This window comes from Crocuta crocuta, unplaced genomic scaffold (genome assembly GCF_008692635.1).
Source record: "Crocuta crocuta isolate KB4526 unplaced genomic scaffold, BGI_CrCroc_1.0 scaffold177, whole genome shotgun sequence".
NCBI classification, from domain to species: Eukaryota; Metazoa; Chordata; class Mammalia; order Carnivora; family Hyaenidae; genus Crocuta; species Crocuta crocuta.
In genome coordinates, this window is record NW_027531880.1 from 3116413 (window position 1) to 3137998 (window position 21586).

Here is a 21586-nt window from a genome sequence, read left to right on the forward strand (position 1 = left end):
CTGTCCTTCTCTGCCTGACTTATTTCACTCAGCATAACACCCTCAAGGTCCATCCATGTTGCTACACATGGCCAGATTTCATTGTTTCTCATTGCCATGTAGTATTGTTAGATGATTTTTTAATTCCACTCTTTTCAGTGTCATCTGGCTTTGAAAGTCAGTTATCTATCTGTTTCCAGACAGAAAAGAAATTTATCTGACTGAAATCAGCCTGTAGTCAGAGAAAAACTAGGCCCTAGTAAAGAAAATACCCTCATTGTGCAGGAAGCAGAGTTCATGGTCATGGGGAACCCTGGGGTTTGCTCAGTGTTACTTACCTCACTGCATTCAAGAAATCTCCCAGTCTACCCTCCCTGCTCTCCCCCCACCCAAGGAAACCCAGGAAACACTCTAGTGTTCCTTCTGGGTTGTAGGCTGCCCACATGGGACTGGTCTGACAGGTCTGATGGTCTCCCTCCTGGCTCTGGCTTTAGCAAGAGGGAAATCCTTTCAGCCTCATAAATACAAACCTGCCCATTGTGAAAAACATTCTCTTGCCCCATCTCCATCCTCTGGGTTACTCATCTGTGTAAGAATCACAGTGGCCTCAGGAGCTCTAGGTCAAACAGACCCCTCCTGACCTACCAAGCAGGGAGGGACACACAGCCAGGAAAACCACCCGAGATCCCGGGAAGCTTCTTGAACGGTGTTTCTCAAGTCTGGCTGCACCTTAGAGTTACCTGGGAGAGCAATTTAAATTTATCAGTGCCCAGCCCCTGTTCCTAACCTTTTAACAGAATTCTGGGGGTGGAACCAGAGCATACCTAGGGTTTGAAAATTCCCCAGGTATTTCCAGCGTTCAGCCCATTGGGAACTACTGGGCTATAGTGTCAGGATGTCAATAACAGGCTGAATTAGGAAAATGGAAGGTGGCTCACCTTTTAAGTTTTTTTTTTTTTAAATGTTTTTTATTTATTTCTGAGAGAGAGAGAAAGAGAGAGAGAGAGAGTGAGTGAGCAGGGGAGGGTCAGAGAGAGAAGGAGATAACAGAATCTGAAACAGGCTCCAGGCTCTAAGCTGGCAGTCAGCACAGAGCCTGACGCAGGGCTTGAAGCCACAGGCTGTGAGATCATGACCTGAGCTGAAGTCGGATGCTCAACCGACTGAGCCACCCAGGCTCCCCTCACCTTTTAAATAACCTTTACTGTTGGAGCAAGGGCCAGGTCTCCACAGGGATGGATAAGACAGAGCAGACGGAAGGGGCTTCGTGGGAATGGAAGCAATCTGTCTTCCGAGGCCAGAGCTCGGGGGCCCTTACCTGCCTGTGCTGAAAATGTGCTTACTTACGTGGGACTCTGTATGTGTGAGGACAGCTGTGCATGTGTGAAGGTCAGCTCTGCCTGGGCAGTAGGTGTGGTAGGTTCTGAGTTAAGGTGAATAATTCCAGGAATATGTATTAATGTGTATTATGTATTAGTTATCATTATCATATAAGTAAGACTTGAGTTATGTAGAATTTTAACATTCATTAGATTTTTTTTTTTAATTATTCAGTTGCTTCTTGGTTTATATCCCCACTGTTGTCTGGTTTCATGTCTGGCGTGCTGTTTGTACTGATCAGAATTTTCATCTTAAAAAAGGTAAGTGAGGCTATTATTTTTTTTAAATTAAGTTTTAGAACTAATTTTGGTTGTATTCAATAGAAATTAATAGTGAGGGGGTCAGAGGAATGATTGCATTTTTACATTGTTAAGGCACAGCCCCCTGCAGTTAGAATTAGACTTCATCTTAAAGTAGGCAGGTGCAGGCAGTATACCCGGGGGCTCCCCCAGAAAGCAGCAGTGTGAATGTTAAACAGAGTGTGATAGTGTTAGGATTTTGAAGTAGAATCTCACTAAAAATAGCTGGAGAATTTCTTCACACAAATATGAAGTGTTCTCTCTACTTGAGATAGCAAGCTTGAGACATTGACTCTTTCCTGTCCCTGAGGAGAGGGTAAAAAGAAGGAAACATACCTACTTGGGGATACATTTTATCGAAAATAGAAATGAAATTAAAATTAGAGCTTACTGAGATCTGTATTCCGTTAAAAAAAAAAAACGCCTTGATTGTATTTTTTATTTGTCAAGGGGTTGCTGCAATATTTTATAAGCCCTGAAGCATGTGTCTGATCATTGTGTTGCAGTGTGCACCCAGCACATCAGGGACAGGCCTGCCTTCCAGCGTGTCCTTGCTTGGAGATGCGTCTGGTTTTCCTTGCCATTGCCAGGTGGTCTGCTGAAGGCTTCTTGTCTTGGATCAGTACCCAGCTGCCCCAGTCCTCCTCCTGGACCCCCTCCATACTAATATTTATTTATGTCTTGGAAGGCGCCACCCTCTCTGACCTGCTAGACTCACGTTTTTTACTTCCTCTGCCTGGAACCGTTGCCTGGCAAATCCCTCCTGCTCCTCGGCCTTGAGGTGCCGTTTCCTTGGAGGCCTTTCGTCTCCCACCCACTTCTGGCTGCCTTCCTCTCTCTCAGGCTTCTGCAGTGCTCTGTGCTTTCTCATCATTGCACTTGGTGCTGTGCGGGTTTTATGCTTGCTGGGGGCCGGTTTGCCATCAGACTGTGATCTGTGAGAGCAGAGCCACGACATACTTGTGTACTTGCCTATTCTAGTGCCCGGCACTGTGCTTGGTACTCCCAGGACGCTGACGGGACATTTCAGAGGGAATGATGGATGCTTAGCTAGGTGGCAGATGGCCGATGGATGGATGGAAGGAAGGAAAGAAAAAGAGGGGAGGGAGGAGAGAAGAGAGGCCTGGAGATAGTTGTCATTTGACTTTTAAAAATAGGTTATTTGAGAAAACATAAACTGATTCAATAAAAAAAAAATGTAAATTCAGGACTTAGACACTTTCAGGAATCTTTAGTAACTCTTGCCCTGAGAAAACATTTTAGAAATGAGGGGCCGTGGGCATTTGAGCACCCAAGCATTTTGTTTGTGCTTGGACCTGGGTTCCTGTCACATGATACATGACAGGTGAGGAGACTGCCGTGCCCCATCCCTGGCTCCTGTCCTGGCTCCTGGCTTCTTCGAGTTCTCTGTGCTTGTCTCCCAGGCTGATCCGGCTATGATTCTCATGTAATTGAATCACTTGCTACCCTACCCCTGCTGTTACTGGTCCTTACACCTCACTACTATTCGGCTCAGGCCTCCTGACAAGTGCTGATGGCTACTTGAGACATTCCAGGAGAGGCTCTTAATGGGTTGTACTGTTCTGCAAACATACTTGATTTCCATGTGCGTTTCTTTTGCCATCTCTATTTGTCACTACCCCTGGGGCTCATGGCAGTTGTTAGATCTAATTTTCCTTTTACTGTGGGTAGGTAGCAGATTTATATAAATGTACCAGTGTCTTCATGGTTATTAAAATGGAGTCCTTTTTTTTTTGAATTAAGAGACACCTATGTGCCAGTGCTGTATTGCGAGAATTCCCAGTCCATGTCTTTGCTTCAAAGTCTTCTGTAGATCTGCTTAATTAAAACCCTAAATTTTGAATATTCTCTCAGATGTTATTTAGTGTAAAACAGATGCAGTAGCTCTTCTTGTTGAAGTATTAGATTTAGGGAATATAGCAGGAGCCTAAAATTATAAATATATTTTTTATTAGAAAAAGAACCCACAGTTCTTTTTAACTCCTAATAGTTGAAGACTAAATACTATAACTTATGAAAAGATCTTAAAAAGCCATAGCATATGGTAATATATTTGCTTTATATATTTTAATAGGGCTAAAATGTATTGTGCAATTGGGTGATGTAAAATCTAGTAGTAATGTGGTGGTGTTTAAGTAATTTGGCTCTCTTAGGGCATCCTCCGAGAGTCGAATCTTCAAATACTTGTTGAAAGTGGATTTTCGGGGCCAAACCCAAAACTAGCTGGCGTGGTGAACGCCACAGGCTTTGAAGTAGATGCTGAGCCCCGGGCTTCAGTCCCCAGGAACTGGCCTAACCTAACAGTTCTTCTCTGTTTCTAAATCTGACATCAGCTCATGTGATTCTAGTGCTTCAGCGTGTCTGCTGGCCACAATAGCGCTCTTTGAAATAGTATTTGTGTGGGAGAGGCGGCCCGAGCCGATGTGCAACAGATCACACGGCAGTGATATGGCCAGCCGTTTGGGCCACACCACTGTTTGGAAGACTTTCTCGTAGCAGTGTTTTATACCAGTTTGCCTGTGTTGGCTGCAGATGCTTCCTGAATCCTGACCTTCTACTGTATCTCATTGTCATACAGGAGGACCCTGTTCCCAATGGCCTCCGGGCACTTCCAGTGTTCTATGCTGCTACGATAGCAATAAACGTATTTTCCATCATGTACACAGGAGCGCCAGGTAAGAACCCCTTGGCAGTTTAAATTGGGCAGGCAAGGTGTATTACCATTAGGCTTAACAGTATTGGCTTATTTGGTGCTGGCACTGTTGCTGGTTGATGGTAAAAAGCATCACTCATGCTCATGATGGAATAGTAAAAAGAGGAGTAAATGCACGCCCTTGTTCTAAATACTCAAGAGGCATGTGAAGGACAGAGACAATGAGCACACTTGCAAGTGGAAAAAGAAATTTGAAATCCTCACTCTGCCGTTTGCCTTGCCATGTTACCTTAGCAGCCTTCTCGTGCTTTCTGAGTCTCAGAACAGGATCTAACGCCTCGCACCTACCTGGGCTGCGGGGGGAGGGGGGTGTCTGGGGGCGGGGGTGGTGCACNCACAAATACCCAGCTCCCTGGAACATGTCCGACCAATGAATCCAGTGAGTAGAAGTTACCTCTTTTTTTTTTCTTTTTTTTTTTTTAAGATACCGAAACCAGTGTTGATTTTATTTTCAGAATTTCTCCTTCCCATTCTGATGGCTTTTGTTCTTTTTACAAGGGTTTAGGGGTTTTTTTTTGGGTGGGGGTGCTGGGTTAAAAGTTGTTTTCTTTTGCATTTTGGATGGCTAAAGAAAGGCATAGATGGTATTTCTGTTTGTAGACATTTCAGTGTTGGTGAGCAATCTAATTAAACACTTCTGAACATGTTTCAGTAGAGAGGATTCCTCCTGTCTCTCTTTGTGGTGGCCTTCTGCAGCTAGATCCTCCATGTGCCCATTATCGTGGGGTATCCGGAGTCAGCAGATACGTCCGTTTGTGTTGTGTTGCTTCTTGTTAGTGCCCTTTATGGAATAAGATTCAGGTATTGGCCATATCTGACAAAAATCTCCCTCTTTCTGTTCAAAAGATAAGATTTCCCCTAAACGGCATGTCATACAACAGTTGAGAGGTGCCTGCCCTCTTTCAAAATGGGGTGGATGTCCTTATCAATTTCTCAAACTAGGTTTCCTCACGGCCATTTTTCTCAGGGTTTTTTTTTTTATTAGACATTTATAATACGTTTGCATACTTCAGTGCTGCAAATAAAAAATTTCTGAATGAATGTTAACATTATAGAACCTTCTGGCATCCCTGCAGCATTCAAAACGTTGGCCTTCAGGGTTTCAATACTCATGACCAGGACTTTCAGATGTTGGGTGGTAGCCCAGGGGGTAGAACATCACAGCTGCCTTAAGTTCTATGAAAAGCACAAGGCTGAAGGTCATGGGGATGAGGAGAGCTGGAGAGATACAAAACCCTAGGCTCAGATACCAGCAGCCTGGTGGCCCTGGATGTTTTATAGTTCATGGACTACAGAGTGTGTTTGTCACAGACTGTTTTCTTAATATCTAAACAAATTGGAGGCCAGGAAAACACAGCTCCGTACCACAGAGTTAATCCCACCACCCGGTCTAAATCTCCCCGAGCTGTCACATGGGGCCGGGCGGGCTCAAGGCACCACCTTGGGAGAAAACTGTAGGAGAGCTGTTCTCTGGGTACCATCTTCTGGCTCTTCCTGCATCTTGTTCTTAATTCTATATGGGAACTGGAATTGGAAATGGGAACTGGTATAAATAAGGATGATTTATTGATTTATTTTTATTTCTGCATTTTAGTTTTTTCTACCCTCTCTTCTTCTTGGTGGTTCTTCTGAATGTCAGAAGTCAACTGTGATTTTTTATTAGTTTGCCTTTTTCTGTACTTGGCTTCCTTTTTTCCATCTCTTCTTTCTCATTTCTTCATCTTTTGCTGCAGTTTTACTGCAAATTTGCTGAAAGAATCATCTGACTGGAATGGTAAATTATTCTAGAGAAAGTTAAACTATATGATGGATGAGACACTAAAGATAATATTAGTACTTCATAGAGAGGTTGTAAGAAATAAATAATATAAATGCTAAGTTTGAGTGAGCGGAGTTTCCCATGAATTAGCCCTTTTGGTGCTCTGGAGTCCCCTGGGAAACGGGTAATGCCGACGGGAAAGCGAAGGTGGCAGTGCTGAGTCTCCAAGGGCATTGGAGTCAGGTGGAGGGTCCTAGCTCCAAGCCGCAGGCTCCCCGTGATGACACTGCACTGACCGACATGGGATGTGGCACGGGCTAGACACCTGGTGTGCAGTACCTGGCCCTCATGTCACTGTTAGTAACAGTCAGAATGCACCAACCTTAATGCGTTCTTTCTCTTCTCTTCACTCTGTTTAAAAATGGCTTCTGGGGCGCCTGGGTGGCTCAGTTGGTGAAGCGTCTGACTCTTGATCTTGGTGCAGGTCATGATCTCATGGTTTGTGAATTCAAGCCCCCTGTCAGGCTCTGTGCTGACAGCAAGGAGCCTACTTGGGATGCTCTCTCTCCCTCTCTCTTCCCTTCCCCACCTGTGCTCTCTCTCTTTCAAAATAAATAAATAAATAAACAAACAAACAAACAAACAAACATTTTAAAAAATGGATTCTAATATATTCGGAAACCTGGCTGTATATTTTTTGTATCTATTTAATGCAGGTATGTGAAGAGGGTGGCTACCTCATTCGTTAGGACTATTAAAAAATGTGTACAAGAATCTTGAAGATCATTACTCATTTGAAGGCTCACACAGTATTCCCAGTGCTGGAGTTAATGTTAAGGACTTTGGTTTGGCAACTGTGCTGTCAGAAATGTCACATCTCCTCACCTCCCTGAGCCTCTGTGTGTCATTATAAAGGAAGGACAGTAGGAAGACTTCCATGGAAGGAACACCACATTATGTGAGATGATGCGGGCAGGTGCTGAACGCAGTGCCTGGCCCGTAGTCAATTTAATACATTATAGTGGCCATTTTATTGCTATCAACCATTAGTAGCCTCATCTTTTCCATCTCAAGTTGCCAGCATATCCTGAGTCATCCTATCTTTTTATTTTTTCCACACGTTGGTTTGGAAAGCTTTCTTAAGTTTTCCGGGGGGGCTTGCCTAGTGGAGAAGGAAAGAGAAGAAAGTCATGACTCTGAAGGACCAGCCATTTTGTTTCCACACTAAGTCAGAAAAGGACTTTGCTAATATTTTTGTTCCAGGGGCATATTTCTAGAATATCCAATAGATGAATCCAGATGTTACTTTTACTTAAACAAAGGTTAACTTTTGCCTTTCAAACTAGTCTGTAATTACTTACCACTTCCTCATGTGGGGCCTTTCTACCTGATAGCTGTGGTGTCATATTTGGTGATAAAGCTGAGCTGAGAAGGGTCTCTTCAGCAGTGACTCAGTCACTCTCCCTTCAGAATAGATCTGCCTTCCTGCTAGTCCAGAATTTATTCTTCCTTGTTTCCTTCTTTCCTTAGAACATTTCCGTTCAACACATAGGTGCTCCAGAGGTCAAAGGACAAAATGAAAATCTCTTAACAAAAATGAGTAGCAACATTAATCTTACCCCGTTTCAACTGTAAGAGCTTTTGATAAATAGCATGTTTTTGCATGGACTTGACTTCAGTGGGGCTCATTGGCTGTAGAGCTCTAGTGCTTTTTTTGATTTCTTCTGCTCTTATTCTCAATTATTTTGGGGTTGTTTATATCTTAGGCTTAGTTTGATTTGTTTTACTTTGCATTTGACATGAGTTTTCTCAAAAGTCATTCTTCTACTTCAAAGACTGACCGCTTTAAAACATTGTCTCTGCATTTTTGTCCTTCGAAAAATAATTTGCAAGAAGCAAAAATAACTTTGGGAAATAAAGTGCTCACTTGGGTTGGATACAAGCCTGAGGTTTATTTTTAATGAAAAAGTCCTCAGTTGTGTAGGACCTGGTTTTGTTCAGTTTTTAAAGAATGAGAACTGAAATATGTCACATGCTTCTTTGAGTTGTCAGAGCTGGTAGCCTAACTAAGCCTCTGGTGGTCGTACATAATTTCTAAGTCAAAGTGTGATCCCTGGGCCAGCAAACATCGGTATCTGCAAATGAGGTAAACGTGTGTGTATGAGTGTGTGTGCGACTGTGGAAAGATGCCCACAATATATTGATGTACTGGATGTGGGAAATGGAACCACAGAATGATATATACAGTATGATCCTACATCCATTAATTTTTTTTAAAGGAAAAAAGAGATTCTCACAAACATTCTGCAGTGTTTATATTTAGAAAATGTCTGGAAAGAAACATGCCACAGGGTTAACAGTGTTTCTCTAGAAAATAAGGTCAAGAGGGAGGAATCATGAGCTATTTTCAGATCTGTACATCATACAGTTTTGTACTGCTTTGTAAATAACAAGCATATTATTATTTTATAAATTAATTTTATAAATTTAATAAGTTAATGTTTTAATTTAAATTTAATAATTTAATTTTATAAATTAAAACAGAAGAAGAAAGGCTGTTGAGACGAGCTAAGGACTAGGAATATAAGGGAAGAAATAATAGGTTAATAATGTCCTTTGGAAGTTTTATTCATTTTATAGATTCTACTAATAGCTGTCACATATGAAAAATGAAAGGTGTGACAAAGGAATAACATTGGAAGACTGTTCACTTCCTAAGTCTCTTGCAAATTCTGATCTTGGGGGGATTTGAAATAGAATTTTAAAGATGTTTGAGGTTAGAGCGAAATCACTGTTCATCATGTCTTAGCTGTTGAGAAAATGGAAGGAGCTTGAGCTGAAAGGCTGTTGTGTGTCTGGAGCAGAGGCCTGGGACTCGTGGGCCCTGGTGTCGGCTCCTGGCAGCCACTGTTGGCTGAGGGAATGGAGCAGTTCGTGCCGTGTCCTACTTTGCCTGTCCACAGGGTGAAGAGGCGTGCCGTGTTTTACTGCCAGCCTAAGGTGTGATTATTGGAAAATAATTTGAGGTTCTCACAGGAAGACAATGCAGGGTATTTTTGTCAGAAGTTTTGCCTTGGATGTGCATTGATTCGATGGCCTTTCTACACTGAATTTATGTGTTGAGTTGTTTTTGATCCATGAAACTTGATTTTATATATTTAGCACAAATCACAGCTGTGTCGTAACTGCCAGTTCACACCCCTTACGTGCTGGCTCTCGGAGGGAGTCCTGGTGTTCTTTTGCTGCCCTGCCGTGTTACTAACTTGCTGGAACGGTTTGGTCAGATCCACGTTCTTTCCCCATCCTGCTCCCCTCTGCTCTCATTATCAACAACTTTTCCCATTTTTCTGCATGCCTTTGTTCTTTTTCCCCCTGTATTTTTTACTCTTTTTCCCCGGCTTCCCCCCTCAGTGATGTGCTATCCCTTACTCTCCCTTCCAGTTTCTTGTGACTTAGGAGGGTGACTTCAGAGCTTTCTGGCCACTTCCCAGGCCAAACTGATGGCAAAAGGGGTTGTGACGCTAGACTTGCAAAGAGCAACTGATAGTGTGGCTTGTTGTCTACACCAAGGGCCAAAAGTCTTATAACCAGTCTCAGTTTCTCTTTTTTGGATGTTGGTCCTGACACCTCGAGAATCCCAAGGGACCCCAATGGAAAGCATGGAGATGGGCATGGAAGGAACATCAGAGCAGCTCTTCTCTGCTTTTATTGTGGGCTCTGCTCAGCATGGATGTAAAACAGTAGTGCTCTAGAGCAAACGTGTTCACTCATTTAAAATAGATTGTGGATAGGTAGATTACAGAAGGGTAGGTAGATGATAGATAAGATTATTATTTACCTATATGTAGATATCTTAAATCTATATATAGATACTTTAAATATCTTTAAATTTAATTGTTTCTCTCTTCCCACAGTACCCAGGGCTTGCCTTTCTTAGATTAATAGAATGAAACTAAAAGTAGCACAGTTATCATTTTTATCATCAACTAAACCAGGAGGCACAAAAGAAGCCTGTTCAGAAACCAAATACTTTTAAGCCGTAAGAGTGATTGGTATTACTGTTAGTCGATCAGTTCGGTGTTGCTAATTAACAGTCACTGTTCAGTTGGGCAAGAAACAGCTTTGGTGTGATCTCTTCTGACCACACCTGTGTTAAGACCCTGACATGAGGTTATAAAGCAGAAGCCAGGAGGCCTCGGGCCACAGGCACAGCCTAGTAAGATGAGCCCGAGTGATTTTACAAGCAGCCCACTTAGGGGCGGAGCCGGGGCTGGAGTCAACGTGGCGCAGCCCCAGGGAGTCCGCAGCTTTCTGATGTCAGAGTGTGTGAGTGATTTGAGCAGTCCAGCCCCTAAGTGTCTGTACTGCCACCGGTGACGCCTTCGCTATAATCAAGCTAGGTGATTCGGGTTGTTTGGTTTTAGTCTGTGTATACGCTAAGCCTGACTCTCACAGTATTACCTATCTGTTCTACCTCTTACAGTTACCAAAAGGTTTCATAATCCCTTAACTGAATAGCTTTGAGTGGGTTTGTATGTATTAAAGTGATTAACAGTGTAACAAAGCCTGAATCATTAAAGATTTAATCCAAGAGCAAAGAGGAAAGTTTTAAATAGTTCATTCCTTTAAAACTTTTAAAGCACATTTAACAATTTATGAAAGTGACATGCTTATTATATGTTTTCAAAGTTAACAGCACAAAAGTGTATGTAGTAAGAAGTGAAAGCTCTCTCCAATTTCTTCTCTCTCTGTAGGAGTAACCTTTGTATCATTCCAGAACTTTTTCTATACATTTGTGTGTATGGTAGGAGTATAAATATGGGTTTTTTTAAAAAGTTTATTTATATATTTTGAGAGAGACAGAGCACGAGTGGTGGAGGGGTGGAGAGAGGGAGAGAGAAAATCCCAAGCAGGCTTCACACTGTTAGCACAGAGCCTGATGTGGGGCTCGATCTCACGAACCATGAGATCATGACCTGAGCCAAAGTCCAGAGTTAGACACTTAACTGACTGAGCCACCCAGGTGCCCCAAATATGGTTTTTTTTTTAAACATAAATTGGAGGCGCCTGGCTGGCTCAGTTGATAGAGCATGCAACTCTTGATCTTAGGATTGTAAGTTCTAGTGCCATGTTGGGTGTAGAGATTATTTAACAATAAAATCTTTTAAAAAAAGCAACAACATAAATTGGATTATAGCATACATCCAGGCAGCCCTTCTTACTTGCTAGATCATGGGTCTCTTCCCTTATCAGTATATATAGATCTATCTCATTTATATGACTCTGCCCTATAATTATTCCATGTGTCCATATTAGTTGTTTTGCACACTCTTACTGTTACAAATATTGTCATTAGTAAGTGTTCTTATACACATATCTTTGTTCCTGCGCAAGCATGCATGTTTAAGTTGTAAACCTGTGAACCTATGTGAAATGTCCCTGTTGCCACCAGTGTCAGGAAATGGACAATATTCCAAATGATGAGTTCCAGAGACATCGCAGTGCTAGAGAAATGTGATGTTCCTAAACCATGTGCCCTTCGGCCCTCTTATTGGCTAATGTAATTGCAACTTAGTGTGCATTATTGAATTTTAGTAAAAAGTTTTTCTATGTTGTAATTCCATGAGTTGACAATTCAGAGATCAGTTAAATTTGGAGGTCAGTGTCCCTTTACAAAACTTTTATCTCCAAACTGACTTTAAGAAAAGGTTTGTGTATGTGGTTAGAGTGTCGTGGCCATTTAAAGCGGAGCTGTGGACTACTGAGAAACCCAAAGAGGCAGCGGTCGGCAGCCTGGTGCAGGGTTCTAGACCTCAGCTGCTCACTGCCGTGGGAGTGGGCTGAGGTCCGGATAGAAGACGGCAGAGTCCTTTCTTAGCCATATATGGTCCACTCCAGAACTCTGGAACTTAGATATTGAGATAATATGTAAATGGTTTCAGTCCAGTTTAATATGCTGTTTGTGCCACACTGATAAAATTTTAATAGTTAGCTCACTACTCAGTTTAACCACATATTGACAGAGTGTAGTGTGTCTTAAACACGGGGCACATGGGAATGTTCCAGGGACAGCTTTCTACCCCTAAAACTATAGCCTATTGTTTTGGTTGAGAGTTTTATTAAATACAAAACTCAGGTGATAAGTTTTGGATTTGGGGAATGTAAAGTATGTTGATATGAGCTTGACCTTTGAGAAAGTTACCCACTGACAGCGCCTTTTTACTTCCCAGTGCTTGGTCTGGTCCTTCCCATCTGGGCAATAGCACTCATCTCCTTCGGTGTTGCGCTGCTGTTCGCCCTTTTTGTATGGCTCTTTGTGTGTCCATGGATGCGGAGGAAAATAGCAGGTAAGGGCGTTTTTTGTTCTTTTGGGTTATGAAAATCCTGGTTTCTGGAGCTTCAGGTATAAGCCACAATTACCCTTACGTTAGTAAGTTACGGGGGACTGATGCATGGATAACCCTAGAACATAGCACTGAGATACATGCCCCATCCTTGTCTCTTGGCTCCTGACTGCTTTCTGGCTCGAACTTTTTCTTGGTAACTTGTGACTAGAATGGGCAGTAAGGTCATGGTTGCCTCAGATGACTGGAAGTTAACTACTGCTCAGGTTCTACCAGCCCCATGAAAAGCATTAGTCTTCAGGGAAATGCAGTTAATAACACAATAAGACACCCGTTCACACCCACAGGAATGGTTAAAAGTAAACAGTCTAGCATTTCAAAGTGTTGATGAAGTAGAATAACTAGAATTTTTAGACATTTATGGCGAAATATAATATGATACGGCCATTTGGGAATTTGAAGTTTCCTGTAAAGTTAGATATACATTTACCACATGGCCCAGTAATTCTACTCCTATATATTTATCTAAGAGAAATGAAAATGTACATTCACAGGAACACCTGGGTGGCTCAGTCAGTTGAGTATCCAACTTCGGCTCAGGTCATGATCTCACGATTCGTGAGTTTGAGCTCCACATTGGGCTCTGTGCTGACAGATCAAAGCCTGGAGCCTGCTTCGGATTATGTGTCTCCCTCCCTCTCTGCCCCCTCCCCCACTTGCACTCTGTCTCTTTCTCTCTCAAAAATAAATAAAACATAAAAATTTTTAGAAAAAGAAAATATACATTCATAGAAAGACTTGTATAAAATAATTTTGTCATAACACACAGAAACTAGAAACAACCCAAATGTTCCTAAATAGGTGAAAGGATAACCAAATTGTGATATATTCATGCAATTCAAGTCTCCATAGCTATAAAGAGAATGAGCTAACCACAATATAATGAATTTCACAGACATTATGTTGAGCAAAAGAAGCCAGATACAAAATAGTGCCTACTGTATGATTCCAGGGAAAATTAATCTATAGTGATAGAAGGCACTGGGTGCTAGAGATGGTGGGGGGCTTCCAGGAGACTGATGGCAAAGGGGCACATGGGAAATGTTCCAGGGACACGAAATGGAAATATTCTCTGCCCCATTTAGGGTAGTGTTTATAGAGTGTGCTCATCCATCACAGGTCATCTATCTGCACGTTTAAAATGTATGAATTTTATTGTATGTAAATTATACCTCAACAGAATTTTTCATAAAGAAGAATATGGATCAGAAAGCTACCAGAATTGTTATTCTGTCCTTAGCAACATAGTTCTAAGCCTTGAGGCCACATGCTATTACAAGGCTCTCAAATGAAAAAGGTATTTACTTTTGGCCTTAGAGTGTGCTGTACAATCCTGTTTCAGTGTGGACACATCTCAGTTTGAAAACCCATATTCCAAAGAAGAACAGAACAAATGAGGAGACATACCATGTTCATGAATTAGAAGATCCAGTACCATGAAGATGTCATTCTTGTCAAATTGTTCTCTAGATTTAACACTGAAGTTAAAATCCCAGCAGGATATTTTGTAGATTTAGACAAGCTGCTATTAAAATCTATATGGAAAGGAAAAGGAACTAGAATAACCAAAACAATTTTGATAAAGAACAGAGTTGGAAGATTCATACTACTCTACTCAAAGAGTTAACATAAAGTGATCAGACTGTGTGGTATTAGTGAAGAAATGGACACCTACATTAATAGAACAGAGCTAGAGTCCAGAAATAGACCCACACAAATCTGGCACATTGATTTTCAACAAAGTACAGAGGCACTTCAGTGGAGAAAGAATCATCTTTCAACAAATGGTATTGGAATATTTGGACATCTGTATGCCAAAAAAAGAACCTTGGTGTAAGCCTTATGCTTGGAAAAAAAAAATTAACTCAAAGCATGGCATAGATTTAAATGAAAATAGAAAATGATAAGGCTTTTAGGGAAAAAAATAAAATACATAAAATTTGTCCTTTTTTTGGAGACATTCAAATTGGTGTGTAGTGATTATCTTGTGATTTCTTTTTCTTTATTTTTAAAAAATGTTTTATTTATTTCTGAGAGAGAGAGAAAGAGAGACAGCATGAGCAGGGGAAGGTCAGAAAGAGAGGGAGACACAGAATTTGAAACAGGCTCTAGGCTCTGAGCTAGCTGTCAGCACAGAGCCCGATATGGGGCTCGAACCCATGAACTGCAAGATCATGACCCTGAGCCGAAGTCGGATGCTCAACCGACTGAGCCACCCAGGCGCCCCGATATCTCATGATTTCAATTTGCACTTCTGTGATGACTGGTGATGTGGAGTACCTTTTCTTGGAGTTATTTGCCATTTATATAGCTTACTGATGAAGTGTCTGTTTAAATTTTTTGCTCATTTTTTAACTGTGCTCTTTTTGAAGATTTCTCTATATATTCTGAATACAAGTCCTTTGTCAGGGGATTTGTAAACACTTCTAATGTGTAGCTAGCCTTCATTCCCTTAATAGTGTTTTTCACAGAGCATGACCCTGGGATCATGACCTGAGCTGAAATTAAGAGTCAGACACACAACAGACTGAGTCACCCAGGGGCCCCACAATGTCTTTTTTAAATAAATTGTGTTTGGGGTGTCACATCTAAAAATTCTGTTTCACCCTCTTATAAAAGTTTTTTCCATTATTAAAATTTTTATAAAAATCACAAGAGTTTTTGGATTCATTTATATGACATTCTGAAAAAGACAAAACTGTAGGGACAGAGACCAGGTTAGTGGTTGCCAAGGAGCTGGGCAGGGGGCCTCACTCCCAGGGGAGCTTTGGGAGGTGATAGAACTTGTCTGTATCCTGACTGAGGTGGGGGTCACAGGAGTCTAGACATGTCTTAGAATCAGGATGGGCATACAAGTCCTCGCATCGTCAATTTACTGCATGTAAATTCTAAAATGAAAATCAAAAAGATCCACATTAATACATACGACTTCAGACTAAATAGGACAGCCACATCAATAATGACTTGGTGAATTGCTGCGGCTTCTCCTGTGTAGCTGCTCCCTGCTGCCTGCTGAAAATAACTATCCCCTCCACCATTCATGCAGACTAGTAATCTAAGATGAGCCCCTTAAACATACCACTTGTCTGATTTAACTCCACAGAAATAATCAACTATACTTCAAATGAACTATACTTCATTTAAAAACTTGATTTTTTAAAGTTTTTTGTTTTTTTTTTTTTTTTTTTGAGAGAAAGAGAGCACGAGCAGGGGAGAGGCAGAGACAGGGAGACACAGAGTCTGAAGCAGGTCCCAGTCTCTGAGCTATCAGCACAGAGCCTGACGCAGAGCTTGAACCCACAAACCGTGAGATCATGACCTGAGCCGAAGTTGGACACTTAACCGACTGAGCCACATACATGCCCCCTTAAATGCTTTGGTTTTTAAAGGCTTTTCCTAATAGCTTTCTTGCCAAATAAACTGTAAGATCTTTGCTTTCTAGCTTAACCCTATAATATGACAGAAGGAAACTGATATTGCTTCCCATTCTGGCTTCTGAGGAGATTTTGTTTTGTCGATGCCATATTATTTCAATATACATTTCTTGATCTAATATTTTAAGTACACACTAGTGATTAAGGTCATGGACCATAGAGTTAAAATGCCTGCATTTTACCATCTGTGTGCTTCTGGGCAAATAACTTAATCTCTCTGTGTACCTCAGTTTGCTCATTAGTAAAAAGCAAAAAATAGTAAGACCTGTCTCATGTAAGTGTTAACAATCTCTGCTTAATTATTGCTGTAATCTTTACAAGTACTGTCTTCTCTCATTTTGATTATAAGCACCTTAAGGTCAAAGATCTGTTAAAAAAAAAAAAAGAAGAAACAAAGAAAGAAAAGATCTATCTGTATTTCTGACTCTGTAGGTAGATACAGAGAGGTGACAGGATTATTTGAGTTAAACAGCAGAGGAACTGAAAAGAGTACTTCCATTTTAGTTCTGTAGGTGAGAGCTTAGAAATTTGCCCAGGAAAATATATAAGTATCAAGACCATTAAATCAGCACCACATATCAGATCTGATTAAAGAGAAGAATCGTATAGAGCTTTAAAGCAACTTTAAAAAAAAATCTCTTTTGAAAGTAAAGGATTTTTAAAAGTAACTAGGATCTCTCTGTTCCTTTTTGGAAAATGATTTACTTGTTTTCTAAGATTTGGTGACCTGAAGAAATCGGAGACCAGTAATTTATTGAACAGAAGAAACCAAACAGACTATAACTAATATCTCTGAAGACAAAAAGGATAAACATTTCAGTGATTTTGAGGTTAGTTTAAGAAAAATGAAAGGCCAGTCCAGATGGTTGTAGGATTACAGAGTGCTAGCCATGGAAGGGGCTGTGGGGGCCCCATCTAGCCCTCTCTGTTTGTTGGTTTTGCAGGGAGATAACTGAGGCATGACCTACCCCTCTTGTCCTTGGTAGCTGAATTTTCTGGCTTGAGTTTCCCAGATCATTGATTGAACTCTTCACTTTGTTTTTTCTATCTGGCCATAACTATGTTTTTCATTTCTGAAGTTAAATACTAAAGCGTAAAGATAAATATTCATTTTTATATTCTTTTTTCAATAACAAGAACTCTTATTTCAGAATTTTCAGTTATGCCTATATTTTCTTTAGGCAAATTACAAAAAGAAGCTGCTTTATCGCGAGTCTCTGATGAAAGCCTCAGTAAAATTCAGGAAGAGGAGTCCCCAGTATTTAAAGAGCTACCAGGTGCCAAGGCTAATGACGACAGCACTGTCCCTCTTACGGGGTCGGCTGGGGAGCCGTCTGGGGCCTCCGAAGGCACATCAGTGGGAAGCCACCCTCGGGCCTCCTATGGTAAGGTGTGCACAGGGGGTGTGGGTTTGCATGGTGGTAGAGAGCAGGTTCTAGGGGGCCGGCGAGGGGGAGGGGGGACACCAGCCAGGCTGCCTGTGGGTGGTTAGGTTTTATTTATTTATTAAAAAAATTTTTTTTAATGTTTATTTTTGAGAGAGAGAGACACACACAGAACATGAGTGGGGGAGGGTCAGAGAGAGAGGGAGACCCAGAATCCAAAGCAGGCTCCAGACTCTGAGCTGTCAGCACAGAGCCCGACAAGGGGCTCAAATCCACGAACTGCAAGATCATGACCTGAGCCAAAGTTGGACACTTCTGACTGAGCCACCCAGGTGCCCCGTGGGTGGTTAGGTTTTAATGCACAAAAGTATCCCCCAGTTTTATGTTTTTGGGGAGTCCAGGGGCTAAAGCGATCTCAGAAGACCATGCAGTCACCAGAGCAGGCTCACTCTGGTCCTGTGATTTTCTTCCAAGAGCTGTTTATAGCCTCCTCAACGGTGCCAGGGCCTGCACACCATCTCTGTGCAGCTCAGTCAACTGCACCTACATCTTCCACGTTGCAGTTACCTAGTTGCCAAAGATTGGCTTTTCCGTCCTGCTGAGCATGCCTTCCTCATGGAGTCCACAGAGCGCCTATTGTAGCATCACAGAACCTCAGATAACGTCAAGACTGCCCTGCGGTGGTGGGGGTTCTTTTGTCTCATAACATGTGTGGATAAAGATTGGTGAGCACCAGCCCCTGGCAGGCCTGTCGGGGCAGCTTCCTGCCGCCCTGCAAGGTGGGGCCTTGGCACCTGCTTTTGCTTCCCATAGGTGTGGTCTCAGACTTGACCCAAAGAAAGCAAATTAATTTTGCTCCATTGATCTGACAAATAACTGCCTTTGGCATTTTTGATTGGCCTTAAAGGAGCACCTACAATATCTATCTCATAGTGACCTGGAGTTTGTCCCTCACGTATGAAGTTTTCCCAAAATAAGTTCCTTATGAAGATTCTCCCTTCATTTGTTACTAGAAACAGGAAAAAGTGCTGTAGTAATTTCTGGGAGACTTTTTTAAAAAATGTTTACACATTTTTGAGAGAGAGTGAGTGCGCACACGAGCAGGAGAGGAGCAGAGACAGAGGGAGACACAGAATCTGAACCAGGCTCTAGGCTTCGAGCTGTCAGCACAGAGCCCAACACGGGGCTCAAACCCACAAACCATGAGATCGTGACCTGAGCCGAAGTCGGACGTTTAACTGACTGAGCCACCCAGGTGCCCCTGGAAGATGCTGTTTAGAACTTAAATAACATCATTTTCAAATGCCATGTTATTAGTCTTACCCATGTGTTGTATGTGTCCAAGTTCCCCTTTTCATTTTAACCGTATTACATGTTGTTTAGAGTTAACTTGGAAAATAAAGCATGCGGAAAAAGATTGAAAATCACCCATAACCCAGATTTCCAGAGATCACCACCATAGAGGCTGAGCAGTAGTTCCTTCCAGAAATGATTTATATTCAGAAGGCTAGAAAATGAGACTCTTTTTAACCCATTTCAGGAAGGGCGCTTTCCATGACTCACAGTTCTGCAAAGTCGCCTGTCTCCAACGGCACCTTCGGCTTTGACGGCCACACGCGGAGTGACGGGCACGTGTACCACACAGTGCACAAGGACTCGGGGCTCTACAAGGACCTGCTGCACAGGATTCACTCAGACAGGGGCCCCGAGGAGAGGCCCGCGCAGGAGAACAACTACCGGCTTCTGCGGCGGAACAACAGCTACACGTGCTACACGGCGGCCATCTGCGGGATGCCTGTGCACTCGACCTTCAAGGCTGCCGACGCGTCCTCGGCGCCGGAGGACAGCGAGAAGCTGGTGGGGGACGCCGTGTCCTATTCTAAAAAGAGGCTTCGCTACGACAGCTACTCGAGCTACTGCAATGCGGTTGCGGAGGCCGAGATTGAGGCCGACGAGGGAGGTGTGGAGATGAAGCTGGCGTCCGAGCTGACGGACCCTGACCAGCCCCGAGACGACCCTGCGGAAGAGGAGAAGGAGGAGAAGGACACGGCCGAGGTCCACCTCCTGTTCCATTTCCTGCAGGTCCTCACTGCCTGTTTTGGATCCTTTGCTCACGGCGGCAACGACGTGAGGTAAGTCCATCCCTTCATGCAGTAGGTGTGTCCGGAGGGTCTGCCGCGGGGGTCAGGATGCAGCCCTGAACAGCGGACACAAACCCCTGTCGCCGGGAGTAAGCAAGGAGTAAATAGGAGGCGTGTGTCCTATGCCGGGAGGTGTAAACGTTAAGGGGAACACCAGGCAGAGCGGGGACGGGAGCACCTGGAGCACGGCCTGCTGGCGGGGCTGCTCCCCGAGTGAGGTCCGAGGGGGGCGGGAGCCAGCCGCGTGGGCGCGGTGGGAGAGCAGCCCCAGGACAGCAGGTGCACAGGCCTGAGGCAGGAGTGTGCCTGGCGTACTCTAGGAAGAGCAAGGAGGCGGTGGAGGGAGAGACCGTGGCGGTAAGGTCAGCAGGCCTCAGAGGCCTAGACCGCGTAGTCTCCGCTCTCTTCCTATGAGCTGGGAAGCTCTAGGCAGGTCACTTGATTCCCTAAAGCCTCAGCGTCCCAGCCTATTAGGTGGGAGTAAAACTAGTACCAACCTCATGGGGTTTCTATGAGGATTAAGTGAGACGCTTTATTTAATGTGTTTAGGACAGTGTTGCTCACATAATCAGTATCCGTGTATTTATTTTCCTCATTATTATTATTATAACCATCATACAGGCCTGATGTTTCTGTCCAGATCAGGGAAACATGCTGTTGTATTTCTTATTGCTCAGGGACTGCCTGGGCATAGCTGTGGGTTTCCATACATTGCCTAACCGCATGCAATTCAGTTTCTGTTCTTTATAGAAGTCGTGCCACCAGACAAGCGGCCTGGACATTTTAGGTTCTGCTCAGTGTTATAAAGGTGTTGCCAAGTTACTGTATTTGAGGCATCCTGTTCTGTCCTGTCTCGACTTTTTGACTGCCCCACACCCAGCGCCACCCTACTTCCTCTTCCTCCTGGTCAAAAAAAAATTTTTTTTTTTTAAGTTTTTATTTATTTACTTTGAGAGCGATAGAGTGTGTGTGCACAAGTGCAGGGGAAGGGCAGAGAGAGAGAGGGAGAGAGAATCCCAAGCAGGGTACGCGCTGTCTGTACAGAGCTTGACACAGGGCTCCAATGAACTGTGAGATCATGACCTGAGCTGAAATCATGAGCTCAGACGCTTAACTAAGCCACCCAGGTGCCCCCGATCAGAAATTCTCTGTTGAAGCCCTGGTACAGGTAGAGTGTTAAGAATTGGCTCCCTGTTCTTCAGGAGTTTAAATTCTAGTTGAGGAGATTTAAAGAAGCATGTACATGGACAAACCACCCCAAAACCGTATTTCAGGGCCTAAGGAAGATCCAGGCAGTGCCTGCTACAGGTGGCCAGAGTTTCGAGTTTGCAGCTTAGGGTCTGGTTTTGAGGCTTCTGAGCACGGATATGATCTGATAAAAAAGCAAGTTCTGGAAGTAATGTGACCGTGAAGAGAAGGTTTCTATTCCTTTAACAAAAGATTATTAAGTTTATTCCAGGCCTCAGTGCTGAACCATTTATAACTTCTTCTAATCCATCTTAAGTCCGTCCTTTGAGGTCATACATGGTATCTTTCAAAGACAGGGAATCTGAAGCTCAGATATGTGACGTTTCTTGCAGAGGATCACACAGCTAATGAGAAGCAGACCTGAGAGCCAGTTCTTTCCAACGCTCGGTCTCCACTCTGACTACTTGGTGTAGAGTGGGCTGAGAGGGGGCACCCAGGGCTGCAGATGGCCGTCGTTGAAAGCCTGTGTGTGGTTCCGCATGTAGGAGCTTGGAAGTTGTCAGTCCATCCTAATAATGAGTAAAAAAGTGGGCAAACTGAAAATCAACAGCTCCTCTTGGATCTGTAAGAGAGAGGAGGACACAGGGCAGCCGCTGTCCCCACGGCAGGCACAGGAGAGACAGACACGGACAGGGAGTCAGGGAAGATGCACGAGTGGAAACCGCTCTGGGAACCAGTGCTGGGGAGGAGAACCTGAACTGCAAAGATGAGTTCCTAGTCTGGAGAGACTCCAGGGACAGCCAGTGGGAGGGCCCCCCACAGGATGGTCAGTTTTACCTCTAGGAGCTCTACCACGTCCTCAGTGAAAATCAGAGAGCACCCC

The 21586-nt window shown here is 43.2% G+C and overlaps 1 protein-coding gene across 2 annotated transcripts in view; it reads left to right on the forward strand.

The window, feature by feature from the left end:
• Positions 1-21586, forward strand: part of SLC20A2 (solute carrier family 20 member 2) — a 100870-nt gene that overhangs the window by 61575 nt on the left and 17709 nt on the right. For both annotated transcript variants that reach the window (XM_077773065.1, XM_077773066.1), the window contains 5 exons: positions 1534-1619; positions 4258-4354; positions 12382-12498; positions 17171-17374; positions 18915-19506. In XM_077773065.1, coding sequence (XP_077629191.1) covers positions 1534-1619; positions 4258-4354; positions 12382-12498; positions 17171-17374; positions 18915-19506 — 1096 coding nt within the window. The remainder of the gene's footprint in view (positions 1-1533; positions 1620-4257; positions 4355-12381; positions 12499-17170; positions 17375-18914; positions 19507-21586) is intronic.